General features: G+C 48.3%; 1 protein-coding gene across 1 annotated transcript; it reads right to left on the minus strand.

Annotated features, from left to right (window-relative positions):
* Positions 1–1,320: 1,320 nt before the first annotated feature.
* Positions 1,321–18,675, minus strand: LOC146180363 (methyltransferase-like protein 27). Its single transcript, XM_084580374.1, has 6 exons — positions 18,629–18,675; positions 16,046–16,181; positions 11,948–12,073; positions 10,451–10,589; positions 8,055–8,144; positions 1,321–2,396 (listed from the first exon to the last, which is right to left on the minus strand). Exons 1-6 carry the CDS (start codon positions 18,673–18,675, stop codon positions 2,197–2,199), a joined length of 738 nt encoding a protein of 245 aa, XP_084436500.1. The 3' UTR covers positions 1,321–2,196.
* Between the last annotated feature and the right edge of the window lie 756 nt (positions 18,676–19,431).

The following is a 19,431-nucleotide window of genomic DNA, read 5'->3' on the forward strand; positions in this document are numbered from 1 at the left end:
TAAAAACCTAAAGTAACCACGTGAGGAGTGCAGCAGATGGCAGGCAAAGGAAAGGAGAAACAAAGAGAAAAGAGAGAGAAAAGAGAAAAGAAAAGTGCTTGAACAATTAGTTTCTGGAGCACACTGATTCAGAGGTCCTCTGAAGAGAGCTACTCTGGCAGTCATCGATGTGCAGATCGGACCACTAGGCAGGCTCAAAGCCAATGTCAGATGAACTCGCTGCGCACAAGTCTTCAGATTATTGTTACAACTCTTGTGCGTTTTGCGCAAGTGTCCGTAGGGAACTCTACTCAGCATCTAGCTGCACCACCCATTGTCATTGTCAGCACATCGTTCAAATGCATGCAATGCATTGCACTAAACATTCAAAGTTCACGTAAAGAAATGTCTACTTTAGTTATCAATTATCACGTCTACACCAGCCCGCTATTCAAATAAAAAGATTTTGCCGATAACGTTTTATTAGCGCTGCGCTCAGTACGTTGACCCGAGCAAATGTGAATTTCATTAATTTTTGGGGGCTGGAGCTCAGACATATTTCATTGCACTGTCAAGAGTAACAAAAAGAAAAACAAATTGTCAGCGCGTTACATAAAAGGCGACTTATGTGCTTACCTCATTTTTCTAATTTCGCAAACTTGCGGTAAGGCGTATTATATGAACTCACGCAAAGAACTCACGCAAAGTGTTGGTCAGCCACTTGGAACAGTCCGTTTCCTATGTCGCTGAGAGCCCGAATCCCTTCATAATCTCCCTTCTTTATCCCACTTCCTGTAGAACCCACGTCCTTGGCGCCCTCGACCCTGCACAAGTCCACAGCAGGCCACGAACATCCACCTCTGTTGCCAATACGAAATTCTTCAGACAGGCGGTGGATCCAATGTCTTCTCAATAACGCGATCACCATGTGACCTATGGGATAAGGGCCGCCACAACCCTTATCATTTCAGGGATACCTCCTCTAATATAGTTAGGTTATTAGGGACGGGAAAGGGGAGGAGGGAACAAGGATACGTCTACTTTTCTTTAAATATGTTTGTAAGATGAAGAGGGCAGATTGGAAATCAAAGGGGAGCTTGGTTAGGGGTGCAGTAGTGTTTGAAATTTCATGTGGAGCATGTTGTCAGCTTTCCTCTCCTCAGCGTTCTTAGCATCGTCTTGTTGAGTGTATCTGACTGACCTCACTTTTTTCTCAAGATTGTACTGGTGTTGTTTGTGTCTTTAACGCTACCTGTCATATAATAGATTACGGTTCTTAATTCTCATCTCTCCGCATCCAATAAGCCACTCTGAAGCATTGCAAACCACGCAGCTCTTTATTGAACCCAAGATCTTGCATGAACAAGGAAACATCAGATTAAACACGTGGACACCCTGTAGATCTCAAAATTCTGGGGAAACAGACGCTTTGCCCTTAAGGCCATGAACCGCCTTCCCTTGTACCTTCTCGTTCATGAACGTGCACTTTATTATGCGCTTAATCATTCAACGCTTGAATATAACAGCAAGACTATAAAATAAACACGAATTTTTGACGGAGTTCCCGGCTGCTTCGCACGGTTTCGGTACACTGAGGCCTTGGTCTGCACCCTAAGCACATGTGGGGGATGTTTCGGCGCGAGAATTTCGACATGCGCCGTTGAACATAAAGCATGTTCTTCGCAAAGAAAAACACTTGGCGTCGTTAACAACATAAAATGCTGCGGACGGAATCACGTCTACAGTAGCCAGAAGGCTAACTTTGAAAGGTTACGAAAAGGTAACAGAAACAACGTTCGAAACAAAACAGTGGATTTTGATGTTATCGCAAAGCTATCCGTAACCGAGAGGCTCCGGCATATAATGGGGCAAGGCATACGCTCTGGCAACCGAAAAGAACTTAACCTCACATCTTCAGTCGTAACGTTGAAAATTTAGCCACTATATGCACCAACTAAGCTCCTTCTTTTCAAGCGTATTTAATTAAACTTCAGCTAGCCTGTCGCTGCCTCTATAATTTCTTTCAGGACAAGGTCACCATAGGAGATAAGAAAAACCTCGCGTTTCTTTACTTTTAGTCGGTGCCTGAATTTTAGCCTTTTAATCCGACTCACACTAAGTCTACGTAAGAAAGACGTGCCAACACACTCATAAAAAACACGGGTACATTGCAACGCGGTTTGAAAAACACAATCGGGGAGGACGTTCTCCCCTCCCTCATCCCTTCTTCTTGAGCGCGAATATCTGTCCGTCGCACTTGAGCCGGTAGTCCTGGACCTTCTTGCGGACCACGATATCCATGCGGAACTGGCGGCACAGAGACTGCAGGGTGCTCGTGAAGCGAGTCTCTAGAAACTGCTCCGACTTGCTCTCGTAGTGGTCCAGTGTGCGGTGGATCCACATCAGACGGCCGTTGGCTGCGTGTTCCAAAGCAGTCACCAGCGGCACACGTAAAGAACGAAATGTTATCTTAGTGATAGCATCGTTATCATAAGCTGAGAAAGAGAGAAAGAAAAATAATGGGGGTGTGTGGCACTTTGCACCAATAAAGTGCGATGAGGCGAAAGCCTTTATTTGAAACGCCGCTGATTCCTGCTGTACTGCGTCTGCTTCTGTCTGCTGTGTGGTGCCAAATGAAGTGCCAAATGAAAGGCGCAGCACGGACGCCCGCATCGGACGCCAAGCGCAGTCAGCTTCGTATATGCGTGATGATGATGATGATGATGATGATGATGATGATGATAACAACTTTATTTTCCATCAGATTAGGAGGCCCCCAATTCCCGCCCCCGGCACGCAGGCCTAAGGGACGGGAGCAGAGACCTCCGCGATCAGAAGCAAGCGAAGAGGTCTTGGCTCTTGGCGGCTTCTTCCGCCAGGCGGATGGCTTGTAGCTGTGGAGTAGGGACCTCGCTCCGCAGCAGGGCTTCCCAGGCCTCTCTACAATTTATATTTGTTTTAGCCCCTGGGGAGCTAGTACATTCCCAGATTATATATATGGTCGAGGGTCCCTCTCTCCCCACAGTGCTTGCATTTATCGTTTCTCATATCTTCCATTTGGACATAATATGCCCAGACCGGGTTTACAAAGTTCCCAGCTTGCAGGCGCCGCCCGGCCTCGGCGGCTGCGTTTCGATGGAGGCGAAACGAAGTGGCGTCCGTGTGCTGTGCGATGTCAGCGCACGTTAAAGATCCCCAGGTGGTCGAAATTACTCCGTAGCCCTCCACTACGGCCCCCCTTTCTCTCTATCCACTTTCAATCCCACCTTCATCCCTTCCCTTACGGCGCGGTTCAGGTGTCCACAGAGCAAGTGTGACAGATACTGCGCCTTTCCCTTCCTATGAACCAACCAACCAACCAAGGCGCCGCCATGCGACTGCCTCCCTATTGTTTAGACTTTTATCCGGTGGTGGCACCAGTCTCCTGCTTAACCTGTAATTTTGAAGAATCTCCGTATAATTTTGCAGGCGCTCGTCCATGTTCTGGCAATCGGGCGGCTCCACAGTTACCCGGAAGTAGAGAGCTCGGGCTAACTCGTGGGCCACTTCGTTGCCAGGAACGGACGTGTGTGCAGGGGTCCAAATTAGGCGAATTTTCCTGTTTAGTCGTCTACTGGCCAGAATCCTTGCCGCTTCCGGCGAGACCCTACCCTTTCCAAAATTCCAAAAAGCCGTTTTGCTATCGCTGATTATGAAATTGGCTTGTGTTCCGACGCAAGCGAGCGCTATTGCAACTTCTTTAGCCGCTTCGGCGTTGCGGATTCTAATGGTGGCGGCTGATACCGGGGCACCTCGGCCGTCGACCACCGAGGCGACCGCCGCCCCCGTTTTGCCACTTGCCACATCCACGTACGCAACCGACTTGCTGTCCATCGAATTGAAGCGTCTGATTAGTGCTTCTGCTCTCTTCTCCCTCCTCTCTGTGTTGAATATGGGATGCATGTTACGAGGGAGGGGGCCCCGCCGGGGTGGTGCAGTGGTAAGACGCCCGACCACTGTGCCGGAGTTCCCGGGTTCGAACCCGACCGCGGCGGCTGCGTTTCGATGGAGGCGAAACGAAGTGGCGTCCGTGTGCTGTGCGATGTCAGCGCACGTTAAAGATCCCCAGGTGGTCGAAATTACTCCGTAGCCCTCCACTACGGCTCCTCTTTCTCTCTTTCCACTTTCACTCCCACCTTCCTCCCTTCCCCTACGGCGCGGTTCGGGTGTCCACAAAGCAAGTGTGACAGTTACTGCGCCTTTCTCTTCCTGTGAACCAATTTTAATTTTACGAGGGAGGGGGGGAATGATTAGATTTTCTCGGCAGTCCTGGGGGATACTTGATTTTTCTCGTAGTCCCCTATCTGTCTGCAGGCCTACCATTTCGAGTATAGCTCTGCCCGTGGTCGTTCGACTTAATCTTTCCAGCTGCGAAACTCTGACAGCCTCCGCTATTTCGTCCCAGCTATTGTGCACTCCCATAGAAAGGAGCTTCTCTGTGGATGTGGTAATTGATAAGCCCAGGGCCCTCTTTATGCACCGTCGAATGAGAGAGTCTAACCTCTTCTTCTCCTTCGACCTGATACTTAAGAACGGCGTGGTATAGCTCACGCGACTTATTACGTAAGCTTGGATGAGTTTAAGCAAGCTTCTTTCCTTCAGGCCTCGTCCTTTCAACGCAATTCTTCTAAATATTCCAATGGCTTGTGTGGCGAATCCCTCTAGCTTTCTGATTGTTTCATCATTATATCCATTTTTCTGAATGAATAGTCCTAAGAGTCTGATTCGATCTACCTTTGGAACTGGTTTTCCTTCTACTTTAATGTCAAATTCCCAGCTGCGCTTGCATCGGAGTGAGTTTGGGTTATAGACAAATAATTCTGATTTTTGCGTTGAGCATGATAGACCCCTACTGACAGCGTAGTCTACGACAGTGTCCGCCGCCGCTTGCAGGTGCTCCTCAGTGCTCGCATCACTACCCTGGGTAACCCAGAGATTGATGTCATCCAGGTAAATACTGAAATTTAGCCCCTTTATGCTCCTCAGAGCTTCTGGGAGGCCCCTCATCGCCACGTTGAAAAGGAACGAAGAAAGAACCGAGCCCTGCGGCGTCCCCCTGCTCCCTAACTTCACTGTGGGGGACTGAATGTCTTGAAACTTTATGCAGGCAGTTCTGTTTGACAAGAAGTCCTTGATGTACTCATATGTTCGTTCACCTACTCTGATTTCTTGGAGACCGTGGAGGATCGCTTCGTGTTTAACTTTGTCAAAAGCCTTTGTCAAGTCCAGGCCGAGAATCACTTTGGCGTCTCTAGAACGTGAGTCGATTATGTCGTATTTGAGTCGGAGCATCACGTCCTGCGTGCTCAAACCCGGTCGAAAGCCGACCATCTCGTGCGGCCACAGGTCGTGTTTCTCCATAAAGCGCGTCAGTCGTGTCTGGACTACATGCTCCATCAATTTCCCCATGCATGAGGTTAGGGAAATAGGTCTTATATTTTCTAGTTTCGGGAGTTTGCCTGGTTTTGGGATTAGAATTGCGTTTGCCGACTTCCACTGCCGAGGCAGGTGCCCTTTAGTCCACATTTCTTGCATATACTCAGTAAGAGCGCTGATGGAGTCATCATCCAGGTTTCTTAAAATTTTGTTAGTTATCCCGTCAGGGCCTGAGGCCAATTTTGTTTTTAGTCCCAATATTTCTGCCCTGACCTCCGCCTCCTCGTTGGGAGCTCCGTCATACTCTGGTAGGGGGGCACTATGAGTATCGCCAATGTACATGCTGACTAGTGCATCCATAAATTCCGCGTCTGTACCCTTAAACGCGTGCCTGGCTTTTGATAATCTAATTCCTGACTGGGATTTTGAGTTGGTCGGATCTAATAGGTGTCTCAGCAGACCCCACGTTCTGGAAAGGCTCATGCCCCCTTCCATCTCGTCGCACCTGCTGTACCAATTCTGTTCGCATAATTTAACCGCATAATTTTCAATTTCTTTATTATGTCTAGCTATCCTCCTTCTAAGATTACGGTCCCACTTTTGCGCTCCATACCATGTTTTGCCTCCCACATGTGAAGCAGTTTGCTATCAGCTATCTCTGGGGCATCGTCCCCTTCAAGGTTCTTTGTTGTCTCTCCAACGTGACGCATGAGGGTCTTCGTCCATTTTTCTATGTTTGTAATCTTCCTTTCGGCAGCCTTCTCTCGCTTTTCCCTAAATAGTTCCCATTGCGTAACCCTCGGTTGACACACACGGCGCGTCTTTACTCCTTTTTTAAGGATCGAGGCCAGAATAAAATGGTCGCTGCCAAAATTTTGCTCCGAATTTTGCCAGTTCAGATCTTTCACATTTTTGGAGAAGGTCAAGTCAGGAGAAGTGTCTACGCAGACGCTGTTATCCACCCTGTAGGGAAAACTAGGGTCCGTGTGCAAGGTGAGTCCCAGCTCGTGCGCGTATTCCCATATCTGCCTGCCTTTAGGATTTTGTTTGGCGTAACCCCATTCCGGGTGCGCCGCATTGAAGTCACAGACTATTAGCAAGGGGTTACTCCCGGCTGTGATTATCGTTTTGCGAAAGAGGGCCCTGAATCTTACCTTTCTCTGCTGTGGCGTACTATATAAATTTAAGAGGAACAGTCGCCTGGTGACGTCATCTGTCATGACCTGACCTGACATCATGACCGGGTGTGACGTCATAATTACGTCATCTCCGGTTATTGCTCGTGACCGGATGTGACGCCGTGATGACGTCATATCCGGTCGTGTGCGATGACGGCACCAGATGATGGCGCCACAATCTCGCAGTGCCCGCAGAATCTCGCGAAATGTGACACTTCTCGCGGACGGATACTCATGAGCCTATTAATGCTTTCCTCTTAATATTCTCAAGGCCAGTTCACCACTCTAGCCATGGCTTTACCGCCAGTCTTACAGCGCGTCTTGGATTAGGAAAGAGAGCAAGATGCGTCACATTTGCATTGCGGTTGGTAGAAATCAACTACCTTATAGGAGATAACTGGTGCAAGTATTGAGCAAGGCGGCGCATGATCCTGAATATTAGAGGTCTAGGTTAAAGGATGCCTCCACATTGCGTATTTGCTGAGGGGCACATCACACAACGAAAGTACATATATGGCATCCGAAAAGCTCTTGTACTTGTATAGTGTGATTATTCGGTGATCATTGCGACCACTTCCGATGAGTCAAGTCAAACTGAAATCGACATTCGCTCCCTGTGGTTCCTATTACCTCCCTTCTTGTGACAACTACGCCCACCTCATCACAGCAAACATTTGTATCAGCTCGTCTCTCCGTCTTCAATGCACGATAATAATTTATAGTCCCTCTGCTACTTGTATAATGACGACAGTCATTAGGCTGATACGGATACCTTTTGCTAGGTAATGGAATTTTTCGATCTCAAAATCGGACGATGCTTCAGCTTCACCTTTCAGAGTTCAACGCGAGAGCGTTAAAAACTCAATGCTTTGTATAAAATGGATTGCTGTATAAGGCTTTGAATCGAGTGGTGGCTCGCGCAATCTGCTGCGCCGGCGCAGTGCGGTCAAAGGAATTTTCAGGTGAGTGCCGCATCGTAGGTAAGGGAAGCGGAAATTTCTTTGCTACTCCCTTAACTATTACTTCCGTAATTATTTTCTTTCGAATGACGCACCCAAGCATAAGCTGGCAGTCATAAAGCAATGCCTACATTACCTCCACCTTAATTCGTAGAGACTCCAATGCAGTTCTGTGGTGGAGTGGTTGCGTGCTCGTCTCGCACTGCGAAGAAACCGTGTTCGACATCGCGGGTTTCCGCAAAATTTTTATTCTTCCTTTACTTCTTTCTGATTTTTAGATTACAACCCTATGCCGACACCGGCTTTTCTGCGACACTGGGTGCTTAACGTTATCGCGTTAAAAGGAGAATGTGTCAAAAAGTCTAATGCAAAAATAAGCAGCACTGTTATGGAGAACTTGGCATATATCAGGATGCATGTGTATACGGACGCTAAATACGGTTAGGAGCGTACAGGGTAAGACACCCACGAAATTGGGAGAGACAGCAGTAGCCACTGTAAGGCATAGAGACGCCGCACTCACGCTTCAGGAGCCTGGCCACTTCGGGCAGCGCGTCAGGCATGATGTGTCCAGGCATGAGACAGCCGCAGAGGGCCACCACATCGTACTCGCCTGCACAGATTAGATATACCCAGTGTCGACTCAGCCAGCAGCTAGGTGCACTGTTAAAGCGATTTCCGTCCGTAGCTTATCACTACATGGCGTTGTGGTAGGAAACCAGGTAGCGGAAAGCTTTACCTCCCTAGCGCACCCCTCGATGTGCAAATCCGTCCAAAATGTGTGCGAACTCCCGAATAAGTGGTCGCTCTTTTCAAAGCGTCATTGCTCCTGATCCGGCCATGCATTCAAGTGGCTGGCCATGTGGGAAGCAACACCTCCAGGACCATCTGTATCTGCTGTGTTTTGCTTCGATATGCGGCCACAATGGACGCAATGACGCTTTAAAAGGGCAAGCACCCTCTCACATGTTCGCGCTTATTTTGCACGGCCCTCGTCAAAGTATAAAACCCAAGAGGATTGCGTCTAAGCTGATTAGAGCGCCTCCTATCTGGCATACCAAAGATTGGGAGGATTCAGGACACGGTTCCTTTCCGCTTTGGAGAGGGTATGGTCCGCGAGAATGCAAAATGAGGCACGTTGCAAATTCTTTTGGGCTGCATATTTTTAACGGGGGTGCTATACTATTAGACCCCGTGTACCTGAACGCTGACCAATAAGCGTAAAGTGGCCGATACAAGGAAGTATACCATGGAGAAAATTGAGCATGCTGTAAAGAACATGGGAAGCCTAAAAGCGGTGAATAAAAATTGGGTGTAGGCAAAAATCAGATCTATGCGCTAAGGGACAAGGCGGACAAGTCATCACGAATATGGACAAGATAGTCAAAGTAGCCGAGAAGCTCTATACTGATCTCTACAGTAGCAAAAGTAGTCAAGTCAGTAATGAGACTGGCAGTGGGGAAAAACAGTCAGACGTTCCACCAGTGACGAAGTACGAGGTTAAGAAAGCATTAGAAACTATGAAAAGGGGGAAAGCAGCTGGGGAGTATCAGATAACTATAGATTTGTTGAAGGACGGGGAAGGGGGAGGATATTGTGCTAGAAAAACTGGCAACATTGTATACGCAGTGCCCGGTGTCATCAACGGTACTGGAATCATGGAAGAACGCAAACATTGTCCTCATTCATAAGAAAGGGGACGCTAAGATGAAAACAACGCAGAGGGCTATGGAAGGAAAAATGGCAGGGGTAACGTTAAGAGATAGGAAGCGTGCAGAGTGGGTGAGAGAAATAACTCAGAAATGGGCATGGGCAGAACGTGTAGTGCGAAGGGAGGACAACCGATGGTCGCTTAGGGTAACAAACTGGATTCCAAGGGAAGGAAAGCGTAGCAGGGGGCGGCAGAAAGTTAGGTGGGCGGATGTGGTGAAGGAGTTCGCAGGGGTCAAGTGGATGCACCTGCCACAGAACCGGGTTAATTGGAGAAATATGGGAGAGACCATAGTCCTGCAGTGAGTATAGTCAGGCTGATGATGATGATGATGTCCTGAATGCCTGTGCGGCTTATTTTTAGCTAACCTGATATGGCCACGGTATGGATAAAACCTGGCACTCGAACCAAGGTCGCTTCGGTTTTGTTAAATTTGCTCTTTGAAGTATAAATAATGCCGCTTCACACAAGGTGCGGTCGAATAATTCAGCCAACTGCTCCGCATCCGGATGTAGGGTAGATATCTGGATACGCATTGACATCAGGATTCGCATTTGAGCACATGCTTTCATGAAAGACTGCCTTATCACTTCTTCCGGCTCCTGCTTCTTCACCCATCACTTCCACATATGGTATAGAACTCCGGTGTCCCTCGTAGCTTGAAGCGTAAAACTCTACGAATGAAACTGAATTCTGGTCCAGGAAAATATGTCCGTGTAAAAACTTTGTGTGTACGTAGCGGTTAATATCTTACATTTATTGATATACGCTGTTCTATCACTTCATTGCTTCCATCAGACTTGAGAGCATGCAAAACCTATTGCATAGCGTGACTTTTGGATACACTGGTCCAGTTACCGCCTTTCTTGTATACAGACACACCATCGACGCCTATACTCCATATTATCACAAAGCTTTCGCTTCATATTTCTCTTTAAGCACATTCAACACACCCGTCTACTTCATTTATTTCACGCTCACTGCGACGCATATGTTTCACTAATGCTTTGTCCAGGATCTAAATGCTGCAATGTGATGACATTGCCGGTCGGTGCGGCCCAGATGGAAGCGCAGACTTTTTTCAAACGAAATTCTGTTTTTGAGAATGATACGATTAGAGTTATATAACAAAAAGGTCAGCATTGTTTCGCAAAATTGCCATAACATTGCAAATAGAACCATTAAGATGTTCTCTTTTTGCAGCTCACCGTCCTTGAGAGGCAGCTTGTTGGTCTTAGACACCCTCTCGATGAAGCGTCGCCTGTAGATGTTCTTCTTTATCGCCTCGGCCATCATCGCATCGCTGTAGTCCAGTCCATCGATGACGCCGTACCCGAATTTTTGCAGCTTCAAAATAAAGGTGGAAAGACAGAAAAAGAGCGATCAGCAGAGACCGCAACGAAGAATAATGTGAGTATTGTGTAGTCCTCGCCTCCTTTAAGGAATCCTAGTCTGACCTCAAATGTTAAACGCAGACTGTGTTAACTGGAGCTCCACGGGAGATCTCATTATTTTCTAAATTCTTGTACCCCGCGAAACATCACCTCAGCCTTTCGTGCTTTTGATACGCTTCAGGCTACGGTTGAGAAAAAAAAATTGCTTTGGGTTTTTAATTTCTGCAGTATTAAGCTGGTTTCTTTACTAATCATTCACTCCTTACTCACTAATCAATCACCCCACTAATCGCACATCACCCACCTCTAATCGACTAACCAACACTACGTATATCATATACACTCCTTACAAGGCATCTATAATTTTCCCAGCATTCCTTTCGACTCGATTTTGCAATGATGCCCTAGAACGCCGAGGCGCCACCTACTATAACAAGGGTGAGGTCTTTAGTTCCGGCGACCACCGAATCGTACGAATGCACCACTAAAGTATTTGCTCCTCAAGAAATTTAGCCTGACTCCTCCTTGAAAGCTCCGTCTCAGATCGCGGTACGGCGATGACGTTTCGGTACAACGAGAACAGCACGTATGCTACGTATAAAACATTAACATTTTGGAGCTCCATGAGCCCCTCTAAACTGCAGGAGCCTGTCCGTTCCTCTACTTCACTATCTACCGAACGGTACGTCGTCTACTAGGCTATTTTCTTCTTGTTCGAAATTTCCGGAGTCCTCCACTACGGCGTCTCTCATAGCCTTTGGCTTTGGGACGTAACCCCACTAACCAACCAAACCAACCAATCTTGTTAACGCAAAAGCGGCTACGTAGTGACGAATCATGACAACCGATGCCGGTGACGCATCGCGGACGAAATGTGCCTTTTTCGTACACAATTCTGCGGCACAGCGCCTGCTCTAACTCTAACACGCACACAGCTACAAGCGGTCCTCCTTGCTGTAGCTGCCTTCTGGCCTTTACTATATTCGCTGTCTTCCAAGAAACGCCTCTTTGCAGAATGGTCCGTGTTTAGGAAACAGCGTAGCCGGTGTAATTTTTTTTAGTCTACAATTCTGATGAAGCCAACACTCTCGGTTAATTTACCCTTTTGAAACTCGAACCTTGGTCTCAGCAAACGAAGAGCGGGATATCAGCCGAAGCGCACTGTCAAAGGTCAGCAATTCACTGGCTTCTCCGAGGAATACAGCAAAGCTAACAACAACTGCGAAATAACGGCACTGAGATCGCCTTATGATCTGATGCGCTGAGATCGCCTTATGCATTGAGATCGCCCGATGATATACAAAGGCGTACTTCCACTGCGAGGAGTCCGGTCCCGCATCCAACGTCTATGATGATGGCGTCTTTCTTGATCTGCAACTCCTGGTTGATAAACTGCGCCATGATGCTCGGGGCCCTGTACTTCTGGAGCGCCATGTCCTGGACAAAGACAGGTAGACATTTAAAGCTTTGCGGAGATAAGGCAGAACTAGCGCGCATTGAGGGATATACGTAGTATGCACTCTTGGTGCATATGAAAATATAGAGAACCTGCTAATGTCATCATTAATAATAAAGAAATTGAAGTTTAATCGCAAACATCATACATGTTCTATTACCGATGGAACCTGGCGAGTAGCAACGTACAAGTAGGCGAATGAGGATACGCAAACCAGAGCTATTTAGGTTATTGCGCCATAAACTTTAAGGCGGAACTTAAAGTGCCACCTGCCAGGTGTCCAAGAGATCCCATTTTCAACCTAAAACAAATGAGAGTGCATGGACGCCTATGCACATTTACTCTTTTCCTAATATTCTCCAGGCAGAGCTCGTGTTGCTTTTTAGGTACAGCTCTAAAACATTTTAGCAGTAACATGCGCAGTGTCGGACAGGTGGTCGTTCAGCTCCCCATACAGGACCGCCGCGCGTCACATGTTCGTCGACTCGAGCAGACGAACAAGGGGGTCCCTCACGTCACGAGATCAATCAAACAGGCGACGCTGCAACTGGTTTGGTTTGGTTTGTGGGGTTTAACGTCCCAAAGCGACTCAGGCTATGAGAGATGCCGTAGTGGAGGACTCCAGAAATTTCGACGACCTGGGGTTCTTTAATGTGCACTGACAACGCACAGCACACGGGCGCCTTGCCTTTCGCCCCCACCAAAAAGCGGCCGCCGAGGCCGGGATTCGATCCCGCATCCTTGGGAACAGTAGTCGAACACCGTAACCACGGCGCCACTCCGGCAGGACACGACGATGCAACTAGCAATCTCACTGTGCACATGTGTAAATTTCGTCATAGACCTTCTCACACACACCTACATTCAGTTTAAATGGAGTCGAAAAAAAGACTAAAAGAAAAAGGAAAAAAGAAAAAAGAAAGAGGGCTATGGAACGAAAAATGGTAGGGGTAACATTAAGAGATAGAAAGCGTGCAGAGTGGGTCAGAGAAATAACTCAAGTTACCGACATTCTAGTAGAAATTAAGAAGAAGAAATGGACATGGGCAGGACATGTAGTGCGAAGAGAGGATAACCGATGGTCGCTGAGGGTAACAAACTGGATTCCAAGGGAAGGAAAGCGTAGCAGGGGGCGGCAGAAAGTTAGGTGGGCGGATGAGATTAAGAAGTTCGCAGGGGTCAAGTGGATGCAGCTAGCACAGAACCGGGTTAAGTGGAGAAATATGGGAGAGGCCTTCGCCCTGCAGTGGGTATAATCAGGCTGATGATGATGATGATGAAAAGAGACTCCCCCCGCACCACTAATGTATCGCGGATAAAGTTCCGGAATTGGCGATATAAAGGAACAGGTCCATCCGGGCAAACGTTTTTGATTAGAAATTTTTGATTAGAAATAAAACGGTGGATGCTACTACAGCGACCCACAGCCAGGAGTACGGGCCCGGGGAGACTCCCTGATCTCCCAAGAAGCCGAATGGGATCGAAGAATGGGAAATGGGAAATGGGAGTAAGGGATGGGTTATGGGTAGTTGGACGGGATCAGAAGATAGCGAGTTTTTGCCATTACTTTCTGATATTTCTTGGCCCCCCGTAGGCCCTGTCTGGTCAGGATTGGTAGAGCACCAAGATTCTTCGAATATGTGGCCCCGCCTCGTGGGAATACTACTCACTCAGCGGGCGGACCCGGCCACTGACGCAGATACAGGTGAAAACCTAACGTGGAGGTGGCGAATCTGGGGCCCCTCCAGAACACACCTGGTTTCATAGCCCGTACCAACCACAGGCCTGGGTCGCTGGATCAGTCGATTCAAGGGGATCGTTCTCTCCTGCGGCTACTTTGTCCATCGAGTGTTTTCATGGGTTCCAGCTATGAGTTTTATGTGAGATGATGCTTCCTCCTTAGGCGCAGGCCGGCGCAGGCACCGCTGTTCACCCAACGGGCGTCACTTGGGCTTACCAACTAACCTTCTGCCTTTATTTCCTCATATAAGCTTACTCAACACCTAGCGATGGGCGAGTGTTCATGGCCTGGCTGCCGGGCCAAACAACCATGAACTGGGCTCAGTCGGAGATAATCTCGGGCTTACTAACCGTTACTCCTTTAACTCGACTGGTGTTTCACCATATCTGGGCCACTACTAGCCTCCCCTCTACTCGGCGTCCCGCAGCGACACCTAAGCCGCGCGGCTGGCCGATAGGGCCACTTCACTGAGGTGACCTTTGAAGCCCAGCCGCCATTTATATCCCCACCGTCCCTGGTATCTGCTTTACCGGAAACCACCGCGTCGGTGACTGGACGGCACGTCCCCGCGTGCCGGAAGGATATTTCGCCTTTTTGAACACTTAGTGCTTTTTATCTCGTCGGATTCCATGAGTTACAACCTGAAAGATGCACGAAGTACACCCAGGTCTGCCGCCGCTCAGGCATCGAAACTTATGTGCACAGCTGGCCCTCAGAGCTGTGTGGGAGCTCGCTGCTGGCTCCCATGAGGTTTTGCCTCTCCAGAGGGTGGGCCCTGGTAATCCCACCCCCACCGCTGTTTGCCAGTAATTGAGCAAATCCAGGCAGCCAAAACCACCTTGGCCACTCAACGCGCAGGGAGGCCCACGTGCAGGTCGCCAGATAGGACTGTGGGAAAACCAGCGACGCTGCACTTAATCCATATAGGGCATTGTTATGATCGGGCTCCTAGCCATGGTTCACGCGGATCCTGCAGCGGTCGACAACTGGAGCCGAGTGAGTGCCGGCGAGCGCCTGATGCCCTTTCACAAGCCCCGATGCTGCGCCGCATATGGCTTCAGTACACTGAAAAAAAGCCTCGGCGACAATCAAGTCAGAACACGTTCTAAACACGGCGCTTGTACCGAGACCTCCTTGTACCCTTCCAGCGCGCTCGCTATTGGACCTTTTGGGCCGACGCCAGCTGCTGCCTCCGAATTGGATAGTTCAATTGCCGACGGTTTCTAGGCCTATAAAAGATTGCGCTGCCGCTTGTCGGGACAGGCCGTGGTGAGCGTTCGTCGCGCACAGTCTGTCGCCTGGGGTGGACGTGCGGAATCTCCCTGGTCGTCGCTGTGCGAAAACATTGGAGAGTAGCCAGTACCTTTCGGCTCCCATGCCGATTTTGTTGTACCGTGTACCATGATTGTAAATAACAAACCAATGAACCTTTCGTTCGCCTCTACTTGTGGACTCGAGGAGCCTTTATACCCGGACACAGATCAGAATAGTGACAGCATGCAAGGAAGGTATGATTTCGTATTTGGGTTGGCTAGTGTTAAAACATCATAGTTTCAATTGTCGCAATACAGCCGTTTTCTCTGAGGCAGATCCCAAGGGAATCTTGCGCTAACTTTTATACGGGTACAAACACTCAACATTCACTCATACTAAACTTTTAAGAGGCATAAAATGCGCCTTATTACAATATTTCAATCTGCTAAGGGTGAAGAGTGTCGTTGCTGTGAGGGTAGATCTTGCCATTGCACAACGGCGCACCCATGATTAAGTAGCAGAATTCACGTTTTCGGCCATACAGTAGCCAAGTCAAGTATGAAACCTCACCTTCCCGACACACATTTGGTGAATGAAGCGCCCTTAAGAAACTGGCATAGATGGTGGTGCCATTTCCCCCTTCGTGTGATTTTAAGACACGTATGCGTATTTGATGGGCCAGTCTGAGCAACCAAGTGCAAGCGAAGAGGGTTTTTTAACCTCCGTCTTGTCACGTGGTATCTCCACAGAGAGCTTCCGAGTGGGTCACGGGCAGTGATGTCACTGACCCCACCTGCGCTCTGATGCCTTAAGGGCAAACGCGGCGAAATGCATAAGATGTAGCCATCGCAGCAACAATGCGATTCGGACTGCACCTTGGCAGGTACAGTGCGACGAGCAGAGCTCGACCTGTAATACGCATTCAGCCCTTCGAGAAACAAGCAGTGTGGACACCTACCTCTTCGTAATTGCTAGCCCAGTTGTTGTAGATCGCCTTGGTCTCGTCGGGCGATCGGTCATCGACGACAAAGTCGGCGACGTCCGACCGGTCTAGGGAGCTGGTAGAAGGCTTCTTGGCCATCTTCTGTTTGAACCTGGAGCAGCGGAACAACATCATAACAACACAAAATCGGCCAGTGTAAAGCGCAGGGGATATATGCACATGAAGGCGAGCTACTCTATAGTGTACTAAAATGACAGGACCAATTAAGTTTTCCCCTCAACAGGTCGGTCACTGAGTTCTAAAGAAGTTAGCATTCCACAAACTAGAGCTCTCCAGCGGCAACCCAATCCTCTAAAGAGGATTGGTCATCCATGCCCAGCGAGCAGCAAAACTCAGCGGTGCCCTGGAATAGGGGCGCCAACTCTGTGAGACGGAACCAAAGCCATTGACGAAGAGGAGATGGAAGGCCTTAGTCGGCAATAATATCTGTAAAGTAGAGCAATAAAGTTTATCCCATCCTATCCTGTCCTATCCTATCCTATCCTATCCTATCCTATCCTATCCTATGCTATCCTATCCTATCCTATCCTATGCTATCCTATCCTATCCTATCCTATCCTATCCTATCCTATCCTATCCTATCCTATCCTATCCTATCCTATCCTATCCTAGAAATGCATAAGAATTTTCGCGAACACTGACCGCGAACGAACTGCGATGAGTAAAGAGATTTTCGTTTTTTTTTCTTCGCGCTGACTTCCGATGATAGCTTACACCATCATCACTCGGTAATGGAGATCAGGGAATTCATTCTGGCCTTGATGCCATTCGAACCAAGCGACAACGAAAAAAATTTTGATTTAAGAACATTTTTTTTGCGCTATGAATGCTACCTTTAATGGCGGGAAAACAGAAATACAGCCAGAAAGTGGTATAACATAAATTGTCGCTAAAAGAAACATTGGATGGAGTAGTCATCAAGGTCCACCAAATGCTCGTTTGGCCAATATCTCAGCCAATAACTTGGATAGACGCACACAGGCTAGGATATGTGTTTGCTGTGAAAGCCCCACCTTAAGGATAGTGTGGGCCCAGGGACCACAGGCTAGCCCATCAAGTGGTGCAATTCAAGTATATGGGGAATTGTGTTTTTGAGTTTATTATGTATATTATGTGGATGCACTTAGATGGCATCCTCGAGGCACTGCAGATGAAGTTATGTGATGTTAGGAAGATAGTGAGAGACCGGAAAGCGTAGCGTGACATGGTCCATAGGGTCACGAAGAGTCGTACACGACTGAACGACTAAACTAAACAAAACTAAACTATGTATATGCACCCTATAGTGTTTTATATAGTGCTTTGATCTGTGAGTAATGCGCGTTTTTATATGTATGTATGTATGTAACCAATAAATTCTCTTTATATGAGAAAAAGGAAAGGATGCTTTTATTTTGCAACGAAAAACAAGGAAAAAAGCTGAGCACTTAGATAATGCATCGAAACAGAGCCGCAGCCGCGCGGGCGGCAGCCAAGAAGGCATAAAAAGGGGCATACTTGCCCGAGCACACTCTCACATCGGGGCCATGCACTTGTCGCTCATGCGCCCTAGACGGGCTACGCCACAACGCATCTCGCCATCTGTGCGCCATCTCGACATGTGCTCTAGGCGGGCTACGCAGTCCCAATCTGTTAGAGGGCAGATGACATGATTTTCCATGTGTGAATTCAGCAAGCTTCATGAGAAGCTGAAATCAAACATGTTTAATTAGGCCATTTGGCCCAGCAACCTTAATTTGGGCCAGCAACCTTATCTGAAATAAAAAAGACACCACGTCGAATATATAGGAGCCGATCACCAGTGTCACTCGGTAAGCATGCGCGAACAAGAGCACACTCAAGATATCATGAGTAGCTTTTTGACCTTAAAATCTACAAACCAAACCATTTACGAGCCATTTCCACACAGTCGACTTTCCACACATTGGAATCTCTGAAGTTTGTGGTTAAGTTCTCTTTTGTTAATGTGAACGCATATGTCTCCATTGGCACAAAAGCCAGCGGAGGCAGAAGCCATAACACGAAGGTGATTAGCATGCCTCTGGAAGGTGGCGCTTGGAAAAACATTACAATGACTGTGAGTCACGGCTATGCGTGAAGTTTCTCTGCCTACTCATTCTTACAGTACTATGAGCTGCCAACTTGGCCAGCGCGTATGAGTGGGCCCAGAAATAACACAAGTTAGTGACATTTTAGTGGAAACCAAGAGTAATAAATGGGCAGGGCATGTAGTGTGTAGAGAGGACAACCGATGGTCGCTGAGGGTAACAAACTGGATTCTAAGGGAAGTAAAGCGTAGCAGGGAGCTGCAGAAAGTCAAATGGGCGGATGAAGCTAAGAAGTTCGCAGGGATCAAGTGGATGCAGCTAGCAGAAGACCGAGTTAACGGAGGAGTGTAGGGGAGGCCTTCGTCCTGCAGCGGGTATACTCTGGGTTATGATGATCGAACCCCAGCGACCCTTCTACACCAAGCGTGGCTTTATATCTATGTCTCTCGCGCCAACTTAGACAGCATACATACATTATGGTCTTGCTCACCGGCATGTTCCGGCAGGTGGTGGCTGGTAGGTGACAAGGACGTGCATTGGTTGGTTGACCCTGGGGTGACTCGGCACTTTACAGAGTAACGTAATGTAAGATGTAGAGTTTGATTCAGATTATACAATGGGGCAAGGCTGAACATTTTGCAAAGTAACGGAATGCTTTCCATTCTCATACTAAGTGTCGAGTATCGCTGCCGAATATTTTTGGTTTCTATTTCGGGCATGTCAGCCGCGGTTGCAAATGACCAAGACCAACATGTTTTAAGTGAGATTTGTACTTGGCAGTTTCTCTCAAAAAAAACACGCATCATCGTCGTAGCACTGCGCGGTCGAAAGTCCTCTAGTTTTCCTCTTGGTCAATTAGATTGCCATCGATAAGCAGCCCCGGGCAATGACTATGTGGAACAAATAGCCGGTGGCCTCCAGCGGGGGAAGGGCGATACCGGAAATTATGCAAGCTTCTCTTCATTTTTCTTTTACTGCGCCAGCTCTAGTGCTACCTGTGTTCAAGGTCACTCATACTGCGCAAGTACCAATATCTAGCCTCGCCGCAGCTGCTCCGCGCGCTCGTTTCTTCGGTTCGCCGCCGGCCGAGCCGCGAGTGGTGCCAGTTGGTTCATTTATTTCGCCCCAGCCGCCCCAGAACCCAAGCTTGGTTCGCCCCAGCCACCAGGCTTCCGTCGAGGCACCGTTCTTTTCGGCAACGGAAACCAACGCGTTTTCGGCTGGGTAACGCCTCTCGGCACAAGGGAAGTTTCAATCCAACATACAGAGTCAGCTAGCTGCGTTTTCTAACCG

This window comes from Amblyomma maculatum, chromosome 9, assembly GCF_055883805.1.
Source record: "Amblyomma maculatum isolate TAMU_Amacu chromosome 9, ASM5588380v1, whole genome shotgun sequence".
Classification (NCBI taxonomy): domain Eukaryota; kingdom Metazoa; phylum Arthropoda; class Arachnida; order Ixodida; family Ixodidae; genus Amblyomma; species Amblyomma maculatum.

What these genes read in the sequence shown, in the direction of transcription:
- LOC146180363 (XM_084580374.1), bottom strand. Translation starts at nt 18,675, where the DNA reads ATGCACGTCCTTGTCACCTACCAGCCACCACCTGCCGGAACATGCCG. An exon ending in GGGCTAGCAATTACGAAGAG is followed by an intron (nt 12,074 to 16,045) that starts GTAGGTGTCCAC and finishes GTCTTTGTCCAG; the next exon opens with GACATGGCGCTCCAGAAGTA. An exon ending in CCGGACTCCTCGCAGTGGAA is followed by an intron (nt 10,590 to 11,947) that starts GTACGCCTTTGT and finishes TTTATTTTGAAG; the next exon opens with CTGCAAAAATTCGGGTACGG.